General features: G+C 42.0%; 1 protein-coding gene across 2 annotated transcripts in view; it reads left to right on the top strand.

Moving 5' to 3' along the window:
• The window catches only part of C1QTNF3 (C1q and TNF related 3), a 122,081-nt gene that overhangs the window by 85,035 nt on the left and 21,217 nt on the right, over nucleotides 1-15,829 (top strand). For both annotated transcript variants that reach the window (XM_075575800.1, XM_075575793.1), the window contains exon 4: nucleotides 14,559-14,688. In XM_075575800.1, the coding sequence (XP_075431915.1) occupies nucleotides 14,559-14,688 (130 nt within the window). The remainder of the gene's footprint in view (nucleotides 1-14,558; nucleotides 14,689-15,829) is intronic.

The following is a 15,829-nucleotide window of genomic DNA, read 5'->3' as shown; positions in this document are numbered from 1 at the left end:
TTCATATATATGCAGAAATACTCACACACTTTACTTATCAGTAACCACAATGTACGTTATAATACTACTTCCCCTAGGGGGTAACTCCACAACATATAACGCAGTCCAAAGTGTCTTTCACTCCCACTAGGAGTGTACCTTACACCCACCACCGTGTACCCCCACACCGTGTCCACAGTTAACCCTTTTGTCCCGTGGTGAGCATTGCCACTATGTGAGAGTATAGATATATATTTAGGTGATTCGTTGGTGCACTTATAAAGGTACCTGCCGAGTGCTCCTGCACTCGGGCCTGCAAGCAACTTCGAAAAGGATCCGCCGCTTGGTGGTCCCGTCTGCGATCCGGTCCTTCCTTGCACGAGGGTCCGCCAGGGGCGATCCCACCCAGGAGATAGTCTCTGTCTCTTTGGGCATAGGCTTGAGACCAAGTCTCTTCTCGGGAGCGCAGCGTCCGCTGGATCCCTAACTATCACTGATACTAATATGACAGGGTCCCTAACCTAGGGCCTGTCCCTGTAGTACCACAAGCTGTGAGGGGCTCAGGACCTAACTGGGGTCTAGGGGCTGCTGGCCTAATGCAGTGGGTCACAGACTCCTGCACTCACCTCCTTCCCCTAGCTCTTCCTGGTCCTGACTGTCTGTGTCCCGTGCGCGTGAAATGTATCTATCCCCTGCAAGCAGGGAGCTCCTGTAGCCCTATTGGCTCCCTGGCGTCATGGGGCAGCTCCTGAGGCTCATGGGACTTGTAGTCCCTGCTTAGAACCCTCTCCTGGTAGGCTAGTGTTTGCGCGCTTGTCCTGCACATGCGCGAACTTCCTTGCCGGTCACCGCGCCGAAATCCCCACTGCGCATGCGTGCACAATCCAATATGGTGGCGCCCTGCACCGGGACCCGCCGGGAGCCCTAACAATGCGACCGCGGCCCTAACAACCGGCCGCACGCGTCCCCGGCAACCTCTGCACTCCTTTCCTATCCGCGTCCCCCTCCTGCAACCGCCGACGGGTCTGCCATGGGGCTCGGCGGCACCCGCGATCGCCAGCAAGGTGAGGGGGCGGGGGGCGACAGGCAGAGGGGGACCTGGCTACACTTGTTTGAAAGAAGGCAACAAGAAGGAAAGCTCGTTTATAAAAAATAGAAAAAAAGACCTTTGCTGTATATTTAAATTGTGAGCCATCAGGAACTTTCTACCTTTTTACTATCTTGAGATTTGAATTGAACTTAATTTCAGTGAGTTGAGTTTTTACAATTGTACTTGGAAGATTATTCATCAACTTTCATAACACTCTTGAAGCCTTTTACTGCCAGAGGGGCATATAATGTATTGCTTTTCCACATTCTTAAATATATTAAAGAAAGACATGATACATTCTTCTTTACACTGTTCCGTGACAGGTAATATGTCAAATTATTTCAAATGCTGATTCGGGTTAAATTGTCAAACACAATCATTATAATAATCTACAATTCAATGTAGCAAATGTATTTGAAAGAACATTCTACCTTAAAAAATATTGGTTCAAGCATATTTTGCTAGCATTGTAATCATATTATTCTTACTACAGTATATTTTACAGAGAATTTTAGATGAGATTCCGCAGACAAGCTCGATCTCCTGGGTTAAGCAGTGCAAGTTGTTCTATCAGAGTAATCATTTTGTTTCCTTTTCTGCTGTTTTTATCTCTCTTATTTTGTTTATCCTCATGAGATTCAGTAAGTTGACACTGATTTGTAAATTTGACCTTATTCCTTACTGTCTTCTATGAATTGTCCACAAATCTGTGTGATTAAGGATCATTTAAACCACAGTACTGTAGATGTGTGACGAGAATCCCAATTCTGGAAAATTGCTTAAATTCAGAACTGAAAAATTGGGGCCCGTTATCACTGAAGACTTTATCTGGAATATCACATCTGACAAATATCGTCTCGTCTTATTCTTTGCAGTTGGTGGTTAGATATGGAGTTGACATTATAATAAGAGCATTGATGAGTCACTATTTTGAAAAGTGCATCTGCTGTAAACATACATTTTCCTGGCATATAAATTGTAACTAAATTATAGTTCTACCATGTTATCATAATTGTTTAAATCCTTAAAGGGCAGTCATTTAGCGATTTACGAAATTAAGTTATATGGGGCTTATGATCTGTTTCTATTTCCACCATCTGGTGGCTATGAATATATGGATTGTTATTCACAGGCAAACAATATTCAGAATAGTGTCTTTGCAATCTTTGTATACCTGGTTTCTGCATAAATTAATGATCTGGAGGCATAAGCCATGGATTGCCTGCAATCATTGTACTTACAGTATGGGGAATTACTGCATCCAACCCTGATTGTGATGCATCTGCTGACATTTTAATAGGCCTAATCCCACATAATAGGTGCTTTTCCCAGTGTTTTTTTTTTTTTCATTTAATTCAGATTTTTGTTGTGAGCATTTCTGACTGACCTCTTTTGCACTTAGGACATGGATAACCAGTTGTGGTAAATTCAGTTATTTTGCTTGTGCTTCTCTTGTTTCTGCTGCCCTGCGTATCTGGACAGTTTTAGATCTTTAATATGGAAGAAAAAAGTCTCTCAACATATGTTCTTTGTCACAAATTATTCGATTTCTGATCAAAGACACTTTCAATTCATCAAAAGCACATGTCCTTCAGAGTTTCATTTAGTCACACATTGCTGCATGGTTTCATCACTTTTTTGCATGCATGTGTAACCCAGTCCCATGGTTCCCAGAGGCTTCCGGTGTTTCCACTTACCTCCAATGTTAGAAGGCTCTGCAAGGGACTACTGCCCCCAGCAGGCATAGGGGCATGTGACACGTGACGCCCGGGAGCCAATCACGCGGCAGAGATCTTCTGCAGAGGCAGTTACATTCCGCGCGTTTAAACAAAGAAGGCAGTTGGAGCTGAAACATGGACAGGGGAATGCTCGGCCCATATACGGGCTCTACCCATATGGGACTCTGTATTGCACTCACTCCGTTCTCCTTTCCGCAATCTACACTGCGGCATTCACCCTAAACAACCAGAAGACAGTAGTTAAGATCAACACTTTTCTGAGATACATAAAAGATCCCAGAGGGAGGACACATGAAGCCCAAACCTTCCTGGAAAGCCTTGTATTCGATAAGCACACAGTTCCAGATAGGCGTTTGAGTGTAACGTTAATTTTTTATTTGAAATTTGTTTTAATTAAACTGTATTATGCTATGGAATTATATTTGTCTTTATAAAGAAGGCACACAACGTGGGATAAAAATGAAATGATCAGTCGTCTGCTGAGATGACAAGTTTCCCACAAATATTGCATGCCTGTAGACAGGCGATTCTTCTATTTCACAAGCACATATGTGTGCTAATCATATATATCCCTTATAGTGTAAGATTATTAATTATAGTGTCACACTATTGTTTTCTTTCTGCTCTTTCTATATCTTCCAATCTGATCCACGCGCCAGAAGACGTTTTACTTTCTCTACAAATGATCAGAGGTATGACCTGCCATAAAAATAATTCATATATATTTTTAAGACAATTTGCAACTAACATTAAGTTATTTATTTATAAAAACAATTAACCAGTAAGCAATACATTGAGAGTTTCCACTTGTTTTCAAGTATGTCCTGGGCACAGTTGTGATAACAATACATGGTTACATTAAATTAATAGGGCTATACATTATATTTAAAGACATTTCATGAACAGTTAATGATAATATATGTTATGGGCATATGTAACAGGTGCAGACCAGATTAAAATGGGAGGCATCTGAAATCTTGAAATAACTTAGACTGGTGGCGGCTTTAAAAGTCTCCGGTAGGTTGTTCCAGTTGTGAGGTGCACGGTAAGAGAAGGAGCAGCGACCGGATTCTTTGTTGAACCTTGGGACAATGAATAGACTTTTGGCATCAGATCACAGGTGATAAGTGCTGCACGTGATTAGGGGTGGGGAGTTTGTTCCGATGGGTGAGTAACTTGTCTAGAACGACTGGAAAAATGTACTTTGCGCCAATATTCAAGTAATGGCCAATCTAGTTCTTTGAGAATTTCGTGTGTGATGTGTGTTTACAGTAGTTACATTTGAGGGCAAAGCAGCATATTGAGTTGTAGAGGGTGTCTAGTTTGCTAAGGTGAGTTTGGGGTGCTGTATTATATTCTATATCTCCATAGTCTATAATTAGCATTAGCACCTGCTGTGCAATGCACTTTCTAACCAGCTGGTTTAGGAAGGATTTGTTCCTATAAAGTACACCTAGTTTCGCATAGGTTTTGGATGTCAGAGTATCAATATGTAACCCAAATGTCAAATGGGAGTCAAACCATATGCCCAGATATTTAAAAGTAGTGACAGGGGCTAGAAAGGTGTTAGAGTTGGTTCTGATCTGTAGCTCTGTCATTGGTAGCTTTAGAAGTTTTATGAAATATAATGATCTAGCACTCACCCTGTCTAACGCTAGAGGTGCTATGCATCCACACCGCGATGCATACAATTATACTAAAACCAAACTGGATCGGTACTCACAAATAATAATGACGGACTTACGTTATGCTTTTGGTCTGACCAAGGTTCTTCTTTAATGTATCAAAAAAAGCAGGCCCTTCTTCAAGCCCAACAAATGGGCTAGGAGGCCTTGAAACGTTGCTCTATAGTGCACATATATCAGTGTGTGTGTATTCTTTTTGATATTAGATGGTTGTTAATGACTAGAAGGCTGGAATATATTGTTAATGCATCTGTATTTATTAAGATCCTTGGTAGTGCCAATTATTTTGTACCTTTTCCACAAGGCATCCCAAAAATGGTAAAGCGCAATAAGGTCGGATGTAACCCACGGAAGGTTGGTCCTTCCCCGTACTCTTATTCTGTGTAGTGGACCATGGGTATCATAGAGTTTTAATACTCTGTTTGGAAATAATCAAGCACAGAATCAGGCCATGTATCAAGTTGGTTCTGTACCAAGGGCAGTTGGTAAGATCAACCAGAAATAGTTGTGAGTTAAATTTTCTAAATGTTCTTGTGTGTAGAATTTTAAGGCTTGATTTGGGTGGTCTGATTTTCCTTACACAGTGCACTATTGCATAGTCACTGAAAATGTCAGGCTGGATACCCGAAGATTGGATTTTGTTTGGACAAAAGGATAGAATACAATCTACCAAGGAATGGTTGTGACATTTTAGGTTTATCCATGTGGGTTGGGAAATTAGTTGGGTTAGGTTTAGTGACTTATTTATTTATTTATAAAATATTTTACATAGAGAGTTACCTTTCGTTTTCAAGTATGTCCTGGGCACAGAGTTAAGACAAATAATATATGGTTACAAATTCAGTTGCATAAATGAACAGGGTATACATTATATACAAGAAATTGCATGGACAGTTAAAGAAAATATATAGTATGAGCGTATGAAACAGTTACAGACCAGATTAAAATGTGAGACAGCCTTAGATTTGAATGAACTTAAACTAGTGGTGGATGTGAGAGTCTCTGGTAGGTTGTTCCAGTTTTGGGGTGCGCGATAAGAGAAGGAGGAATGGCCGGATACTTTGTTGAGCCTTGGGACCATGAACAGTCTTTTGGAGTCTGATCTCAGATGATAAGTGCTGCATGTGGTAGGGGTGAGGAGCTTATTCATATAGCTGGGTAGCTTGCCCAGAAAGCATTTGAAGGCAAGACAGGAAAGGTGAACTTTGCGCCTAGACTCGAGTGATGACCAATCTAGTTCTTTGAGCATTTCGCAGTGATGTGTGTTGTAGTTACATTAGAGAACGAAACGACAAATTGAATTGTAGAGGATGTCAAGTTTGCTTAGGTGGGGTTGAGGGGCCGAGCCATATACTATGTCTCCATAGTCAATAATTGGCATTAGCATCTGCTGTGCGATACGCTTTCTGACCAGGAGACTTAGGGAGGATTTTTTCCCGTAAAGTACCCCTAGTTTGGCATAGGTCTTGGTTGTCAGGGTATCAATGTGCATCCCGAATGTTAAGTGGGAGTCAAACTATATGCCCAGGTATTTAAAACTAGTGACAGGGGTTAGGGTGGTGTTAGTGTTAGTTCTAATCTGGAGCTCAGTCGCTGGAAGCTTTAAAAATGTTGGAGTTTTGTCCCAATTTTGTTGTTTTTAGCATCAAGCCAATTGAGGTTGTAATCCCCAAGAACTAATAGGTTACACTTCCAATTCCGAGAGTGATGGGCCAGATTTAATTTAATACGGAATATCTCATGATATTATCATGACAATACTCATGTCTGATTACAGTATGATGAGATGAAATGAGAAATGGATAATCCCTCTGATTGGAATCATTGTTTAGGATTAAATCAATAATATTGAAAAGAGATTGTTGATCTTACTATTCAGAAATGTAATGATAACGAGGAAGCAGGTGAGAGCACGCACACTGTATACAGCACTTAGCTTGTTATTCCTCTTTTATAAGTGTTAGTACCTATGGTTGTCAGGGGAGACCAGGTTTATTAACACCTTTTATACCGGGATCATTTGATTGAGCAAGACAAGGAGGTAAAATAAACTGTAATTTATTCCACGAAAAGACATACACACCATGTAACACAATTTGCACTGAAAACACACTTACTGGGAACGGGTCTAACAAAATAAATCTTCTTTAGAACGAAAAGTTAATAAACGACGTCTGTAGGAGCCCTTTTCAATGACCGGGAGGTACTCATAAAAGTCCTGGAACGCAATTTGGCATGTAATACCAGCCGCGACCGCTACGTCCTCAAAAGCGGGACTTAGCAAATTTATTGAGTCAAAATTTGAAGCTGGCTCGCGTCTATCCCTCACAGAGCATCTTTGAATTTGCCGCTGATGGTTGGCGCTTGGAATCTCAGGTCCTGATAGGCTGCAATGTTTCTTATAGGTTTTAACGTCCCATTCAGAAACCACTACAACCAATCAGCGCATGGGAATTCTCCGCCCAGCCTATCACCGATTTGCCGGTATACTGAAGCCGGATGGGTACCGATTTGGATTCTTCCAAGGGGCATGCGCCAGCCTGGCACCTCTGCCTCTTAGCATATCGATTCCACCCGCTGTCCAGGCTCTGCAGAGTCTGGGGAAGGGCAAATGGTTGCCGGATAGCCCAGGACAGAGGTACTCAGGTATAACGACAGTACTCCTCCTGTTCTAACACCTTGGCATCCTTGAGGCTTTCAACTCCAGGTCTCGAGTAGACTCCGTGGCGCCAGCTTGGTAGCCATCTGGTCTCTCGGAACCGCGGACTTGGAATCACACAGTCACATATATATTGGTACAAGCATTCACATTTATTAAAATAAAACCTTTTATAAAATTCTCTTGGCTTATGTGTCTTGTGTTTTAATGGGTCTAAGTCCTTTGGTCTGGTGTCAAGGATAGAATAAGAATATATGTTCCCTACTCTTACCAGCCTTATCCCTGGCACATTGCAAAACCCTGACTTTAACTGTATTCCCACAATAAAGATCTCACAGCTTTCTGACATAAGCTGGAGCACCCCCTGAATCCCTATGCCAGGGTCAGGGTGACTTGGGCATCCCACCTTATGCTAGGGACCCTAGAACCGTTCTGGGGATACCTCGATCCTCCAGTGCCCTTCTTACTCTTCCAGTTTGTGCTGAAGCAGGGAACCCTGATGGTGAGTCATAAGAATGTTTCCAGGATAGGATTTTGCCGAAGTACTGTGCTGCAATGTGCCCAAGAATCTTACCTGATTCTGGGTACATCTCTGGGGTGTCCCATAACTCTGGAACCCCACTACATAGCGACAATCCGATTGAAGTTTCTCCGCAAAACCCACACTCAAACTCACAACCTCGCAAGCTCCGCTGCCCAGCACCCCTGGAAAGGCAAGAACACAAAAATACTGAATTGTCGCATAATTTATACACAGTCTCAGTGATGCATACACGACTGTTGGGTCCAAGAGCTGACACTCTAGGACCTTTACACACGGATCAGGGGTAACCAAGTGGGCTTAACCTTGATTATTGAGCCTGGTTACCCCCTCACCGTCACTATGGTACCTAACTATCAGAGGATTATATGGACTGTAGTCTGGGTCTCTATTGGTTTTCAGGTTTTGTCAAATGGGTAATAAGGTGAGCGTTAAGAATGTAGGTTAAACATGATAACTTTCTCTAAAACATAAAATAGATTATATTAAGCCTTACTGGGATTTTTTTGTCTACTCTAGATGTACATTGCATGAAAAAAATAAAACATAATTTATTTTTGTTTACAGAACAAAGCAGATACTTATCTACTTACAATCTAGCCCATTTCCCATGATGGTGGCCAATATGGTCGGGACACAGGGAGAAACAAATACATATTTGATTTTTAAAAATCTACTATAGTTACAAACAACCTCTAATAAATGAAATCCTCCCAAATATTCAGATTGTCAAACTCGTGAGAACAGCAGAGAACCTCCTGTTGCTACTGCAAAAGATTGGAATGGGCTCACTAAAGGCAGAATGTCAGTGCTATAAAAAGTAACCTTTCAGTTGTTGGGAATGCTGTACTCAACACATCAACATCATGAATATCTCTGTGCTTTCTATGATTTACATCATTGTACATCGTACCCTCTAATCAATGATTAAACACTTACTTCTAGCTTTTCAATATTTGTTCCAGGTGGTAACATTGATCTCATTAGTGATGATTTTAATGAAAGAAGCTCAGAGTTTAAAGATACTGGGGGGGTTACGTATTAAATTTTTTACCTGCAAAAACGGGGCAAAAAGTAACGCAAAAAAATAACAGGATATGTGAAAAAATAAAAGTGTTATTGTTTGTTAGTTAACCTCCGTGGTTGTACAAGCTGAGCAAACAAATATCTTATTAGCATTACTTGGGAATGTTAATATTGCAGGTTAATGCTCATGGGGGCTAATTTAGAGTTGGCTAATGACAATGGAGTCGTAGTACAAACTCATCGCACAGGCAACAAAATTGCAGTTTGTCTCACTTCAAAAACAAGACCCTGATTTAGAGTTTGCCAAAAATAGGTGCAGAAAAAACTGTTTGCTTGGAGACTGTTAATCTAACACTCGACAAGTGGAGCAGAGGCGACTGCGCATAATTTATTTAAACGAGATTAACATGAGCGTACACATGTCAAATAGCACCAGTCTTATATTACTAGCCACTTAGAAACGGATTAACAGCTGTTATTAATTATGCACCAAATCGACTAAATTTAGCTATACTATAAGAACTCACCATCTTTAGTACTTGTTTTAGAAAGCTATGGCTGCAATTGCTGCTTTTATGAGTACGCAGACACTAACCTGACAATACCTGCTCATCAGGAAAAGAGATCTAGACCACGCAGAAGAATATTAAGGAGTTAGAGTTAATCTATTTGGCAAGACTGACGTGCTCAAAAGCAGACAGGGGCCTATTCTCGTGACTGCGAGTTGTGTCAATTCATGCCTAAAGAGCCCTTTCCGATCGGATTGGCAAACTTTGCTATTCTCTAAGACTTTTTCACATATCCAATTCATGTGGAAAAGGCTTTTCAGACCACGCTCTGCTAATCCGATTTGTTAGTCCAAAAAGCCTTCAACGCGCATTTTTTTTAATGACAACTGTAATTATTGTAGCTCCATTATCAAAACTTCCTCTAAAAACTTGCAATTATTTCATGCCATCTCAAGGGTGGTGAGAGAGCCTCAATAGACACAGTTTTGCATCCTTACAAGTTCCAAAAACAATTTCTGGACTGCAGCACATGAACTGACGTACTGTAGATGTGTTATTAAGTATTCTATATCAATTTTAGCAATTTTACACTAAAGTTGAACTCTTGCTCTACATTGTACAAAATATTAGGTCCCCTATTGAAATAGATCAATGCACCAAAAAAACAGTACATCCCCACTAATATTACAACTACTAATAATATAAATTCTTATTATAATTAATAATAATAATAGCAACTAACATCATCATTAATAATTAAAATATGTATCGTGTATAGCCCTGGACAGTATATGAAGTTTTGTACAATCTTTCAGGCATGATTCCCGACACCGTAGAGGTTTTAATTTATTTGGGTTTAGATAAAGTGATCTGGATTAAAAGGAGATCACTTTATCTAAACCCAAATAAATTGCAACCTCTACGGTTAAAAGGAGATCTGGATTTGAACCAGGGTCCGCTGCAGTGTCATTGCTTGCAGAGTTTGTGCCTTTTCACTAGTACTTGTACAACTCCTTTCATGCACCATACTAATGTGAATTCACCAGTGCACTCATTAAAATTCACTTTGCTAATTAGCTGCCTCTTGACACCCCCCCCCCTCCATCAAACACTCAAGTCCTAAACTAAACCCTGCATATATGTGCCAACATGGAACACAGATGTTAATAATTAGCCATCGAAAACACTCGTGTAATAGTGCATCTGGCATTAGTCTTTTAACCTTCTTTAGGTGTCATTAACCCCCAGCCACCGTAGAAATATCCGATTGGTAACAAACGGTGCAGAAATATATAGTGACAATTGTTATTCTGCAGGCTGCATAATGTGTTAGTTAGAAGATTTTTCACACCACATCTTTCAACATAATACAAATGTTTATAGATAAGGGGAAAACATCTTCCTAGTTAAGTTATAAATATTTTCATGAGAAATATGTCACTTATTTGTAATGCTCCTCATTTGGTGTAATGTACACATTGGTTACCCAAATTTTGTTGGACTCATTTTGTGATTAATTTGTTCGGCGGCCTTAATTGTTAATATTTATCTATTAGTGTTCATGAACATAACAAGAATGTATGTGGTAACAAATTATACCAACTCAATTTTGCATCAAACATTTATTATGTTCACCCCGCTTCAAAACAAAAGAACAATCCGCGCGGATTGGCTGTTAAACCGCGCAGTTTGCCATATTTTAAAGATACGGTTTGAATGGTGCGACTTGCAATTGAGTACATTTTTTTAACATTTCATTCCGTGTCTTCTTAAGATGCCATAACGCGCTGTTTGGCAATGATAACTTTGGAGCTACTAGAATAGTGGATGTTGCAGCAGGGCCGGTTCAACCATTAGGCCAACTAAGTGGCTGCCTTGGGTGGCAGAATTTTGGGGGCAGCAGATTTCCAACACTGCCATCCGGATTGGCTGCTGCTGGGTCATGCAGCCAATCGGTAGCAGGTGTAAGGAGCCTGGGGGTGGGGCCAAGCAGAGGTGGACACAGCGTGGACCAGAGAGGTGAGTGTGTGTGTGTCACTGTGTGCTCTGCTCTGTCCTGGTGTGTGTGCATGTGTCAGGGGGAGAGAAAGGGGGTGGGCTGGGGTGAATTGTATTGTATGTCTTTATTTATATAGCGCTTCACAGTAGTAGTACATATCATATAAATAACAAATAATATAAATAACAGGTCATGGGAATAAGTGCTTCAGACATAAAAGTAACATTAAGGAAGAGGAGTCCCTGCTCCGAGGAGCTTACAATCTAATTGGTAGGTAGGGAGAACGTACAGAGACAGGAGGAGGGAATTCTAGTAAATGCGTCTGCAGGGGGTCAAGCTTTATGTATCATGTGTCCAGGATTATCCACATTTGCTATTCATACGCTTCTTTAAGCAGATGTGTCTTAAGGTGGGCAAATGCCAGAGAGAGAGGGGGAGAATGACAGAGAGAGGGAGGTAGAGAATGACAGAGAAGGGGGGAGAATGACAGACAAAGGGGGGAGAATGAGGGAGGGGTAGACAGAATGGGAGAGTGGGAGGTAGGGTTGACAGGTGTCCGGTATTGAACTGGACTGTCCTGTATTTGGATACTCTGTCCAGTAAAAAATGAGAGGTACTGTAATACTGGACATGTATGTGTCCGGTATTTTCCTCCCTGGACATACTGTAGTGACCAGACGCACCTTTCACCATTGAGTCCAGTATTTTTGGAGAAGCCACCTGGCAACCCTAGTGGGAAGGGGAGAGTGACAGGGAAAGAGGGGGAACAAGAATGACAGGGAGAGAGGGGGAAAAAGAATGACAGGGAGAGAGGGGGGCGGGGGGGAGTGTGTATGCATGTTAGAAAAAATCTGTTAGGTATAAAATTTTCATTTTTCAGTTAGGTAGAAAAAAACTGAAAGTTAATTGTTTGTGTTTGGTGAGGGGAGGGGCCCACGAGCTGAAAGTTTGCCACGGCCCTGTGTGGCAGAGCATGCTTCTGCTATGCAGAGTTGTTGCAGGCTGAAGAAAGGCCCTTATAACGAATATTTGAAAGTCACGCACTCCTTTCCTGAAACACTATAGTTACGCAGATGTATTTACGTACAAAGTTTACGTGCAGAGGTAAGATTGTGCACGATGTGAGGATTAGCATTTGTATCATTTCCTATTTTAAGAGAACATTATAATCAAGGTGTGCAGTACAGGACACCAGGCAGCACTCCTGGGTACAAAAGTGAAAGGTCAAAACCAGTTTTTTGCACTTGGCGTGAAAGGAGAAGCAGAATACTCTCACAGTCTGTTAAATCGTAAATAGACACTATTAACGTATTACTTTTGCACTGCCAAAACTAGTAGGAATAATGGCACCAGAGGTAAAATTCAAGACAAAAAAAAAAGAGAAAAGTTTATATGTATTCAAAAAAGCCAAACATAAATGGAAAAATGTAACAATAGTCATAATGTGATCATATATGTATATATTTATATATAGCATCATCCATATACATAGTGTTTTAAAGCAGTAATACACGTGACATAATAATAGGAGACATAATAGGAATAAGCGCTTCAGACATTAAAGTAAAGAAAAGGAATTCCTGCCCCGAAGAGTTTACAATCTAATTTATAAGTAGGGAGAACTTAAGCCGCGATTATAGTGCCTTGCGACGGCGACGCGACGTCGCTCTGAATGAAATACATTGACTCCGTCGTAAGCGCTTAAAGTAAGCGCGACGGCGACAAAGCGACTCAAAATTTTGGAGCCGGGTCTATTTGATTTTTTAGAGACAGTCGCCACATGTGACTGTCTCTAAACCAATCAGAGACCGCGGGCCCGCCCCCTTTCGTGACGTCGCTGGCAATCAAATGATAACTTTCGCTGGTGGCGATGGCGACATGTGACACATCGGTCGCGTCGCCAGCACTATAAGCGCGGCTTTAGAGAGACAGTAAGAGGGTGTTATGGTACGTGCGTATGACATATATAGTACTAGCCAAGGAAGCTACCGTTCATTAGAGAGCTTCATTAGAGAGGTGTGTTTTAAGATAGGCCTTAAAGGTCGAGAGAGAGGGTGCTTGCCGGATATTGAGGGGAAGAGGGCATTCCAGAGGTGTGGAGCAGTGAGTAAGAAAGCTTTTAGGTGGGAGAGGGCTTTAGGTACGAAAGGGCTAGAAAGAAGACTTCCTTGAGCAGAACGCAGAGTCACAACATAGAATACTCACTGATCCTTACTGTACTACTCTATGCCAGTTTTTCTTTCTTCCTTCTCCATGGTACAAATCCCCCGCTCCCCTGCTTTGTGAATTCAGAAATTAGGGCAGAAATATAAGGAGAGACAGAGGAATGTATTGCCTTAAAAGTAGGGTGCCCAGATATCCCAGTTCAGCCGGAAATTCCTGGTTTTTAAGGCTCTGTCCCGAATTTTTGACGTGCTGTCCCAGGTTTTCTAGCCCGGTGGCTGCACATGCGCAATCGGCAATTGCCGGCTGCTCGTGTGCATGCGCGATCGGCACTTGCAATGTGTGCCATGGTGTTCTAATCTGTGCTGGCTGCACAATCAAACTAAGCCCACATATGTGTTTCCTGGACTTTGCAAATTGGGGACAACTTGGTAAAAATTGAACTAGACCTGAGAAAGGGTCATTATGGCCCAAAACATTTAAGTCTGTTTGTGTCCCCCAAAGGTTTTTGGCATGTCCACTTCATGTGGCTCTGCAATATTACAGTATTGCTGTAATATTGCTAACTTTATTGCTATTGTTGCATTTTCCCCTTTATTTTTAGCTATTTGAGTACATTGTATACTTTTTTTTTTTTTGCAACTCAAAATCCATACACTATAGCAAGACAAAAATATTGAAACAAGCAAAAACATAATCCTACTGCTGGAAAATAAGTGCTCGCGGTGAATTTAAGTAGCCCCTCTTATCTTCTTACCTCTCGTTTGAATACAGTATGTCCAAGCTCATAAATATTCACTAAAAATTCACAGTCTATTATGACATTACCTTCAAACACAGGAAATACAGCTCTCTAATATTATGTTGTTGGCATTAGTAATCTGGAATACTGTATTCCACTCTTGGGGTATTTAGCATTTGTTCCATTTAGCATCTGTTTTAGCTTGATCATTTTAAATAAGGATTTTTACAACAAGACTATCAAGTGGTTCTTGGAAAGTAATTACAATCTGTGCATTGAATGTGTAAACGGTGTTTGCATAATTTATTTAGGTTTTTTTTCCCCTGACAACTGTATCATATAATATTGCAGGATTAATATGTTTTAATGAAATATTGCCTTGCACATTAGATACAAAATGAATAAATCTGTATTTTCTGTTTGCAGGTTGCTTTCATGGCTTCCATGGCAACTCACTTTAGCAATATAAACAGCGGAATAATATTCAGCAGCGTTGAGACAAATTTTGGAAACTTTTTTGATGTCATGACTGGAAGGTTTTCAGCGCCAGTAACAGGTACAGTAAGCATGTCCAAAATGGAATAGCAAACACAAACCGGGCTCACAGCCCAGTCTGTACTAGTTTAAAAAGCACTACTTATAGAATATGTACTGAAGTGCAAACACTGTCACAACATAATATAGGTCTATTTGTAGGGTGACCAGATTTTAAAATGTAAAAACTGGGACACACTTAAATTTTTTTCGAAAACAAATTAAATCAAACGGTGATTCCCCTTTTTTGCCTTTTTCTCTCTCCCCCAATCCTCCGTCCATCTCTCCACCATCCTCTATCCTCCCTTTCCCACCATCCTCTCCATCTCTCTCCCCCATCCTCTTTCCTCCTCCCTCTCCCCCCACACTCTACATCTCTCTCCCCCATCCTCTCTCCTCCTTCCTCTCCCCCATTCTCTCCTCCTCCCTCTCACCCCCATCCTCTCTCCTCCTCCTCCCTCTCTGCTCCATCCTTTCTCCTCCTCCTCTCTGTTCCTCCCTCTCCCCCCATCCATTCTCCTCCCTCTCTGCCCTTTCTCTCCTCCCTCTCCCCCATCCTCTCCTCCCTCTTCTCCCATCCTCTCCTCTCTCTCCCCATCCTCTCCTCCCTCTCCCCCCATCCTCTATCGTCCCTCTCCCCCATCCTCTCTCGTCCCTCTAACCCCTTCCTCTCAAGCATCGCTCATCCTCTCTCACCTGCCCCATCCTCTCTCTCGCCCATCCTCTCTTTCTACCCTCCTTCATCCTCTCTCCCCACCCACTCCCTCCTCTCTCCCCCCCCCACTCCCTCTCCATCCCCATCTTCCCTCTCCATCCTCTCTCCCCTCCTCCCTCTCCATCCTCCCTCTCCATCCTCCCTCTCCTTCCTGTCCCACCATCCTCTCTCCTCCTCCCTATCCCTCCATCCTCTCTCCTCCTCCCTCTCTCCATCCTCTCTCCTCCTGCTTCTCCCCCCATCCTCTCTCCTTCTCCCTCTCCCCCCATCCTCTCTCCTCCTCCCTCTCCCCCCATCCTCTTTCCTCCTCCTTCTCCCCCATCCTCTCTCCTCCTCCTTCTCCCCCATCCTCTCTCCTCCTCCCTCTCCTCCTCTTTCTCCCCCCATCCTCTCTCCTCCTCCCTCCCATCCTCTCTCTTCCTCCCTCTCCCCCCATCCTCTCCCCCAC

The sequence above is a fragment of the Ascaphus truei genome, chromosome 1 (genome assembly GCF_040206685.1).
Source record: "Ascaphus truei isolate aAscTru1 chromosome 1, aAscTru1.hap1, whole genome shotgun sequence".
In the NCBI taxonomy this organism is placed as follows: domain Eukaryota; kingdom Metazoa; phylum Chordata; class Amphibia; order Anura; family Ascaphidae; genus Ascaphus; species Ascaphus truei.
This window is presented reverse-complemented; position numbering and strand designations above follow the sequence as displayed.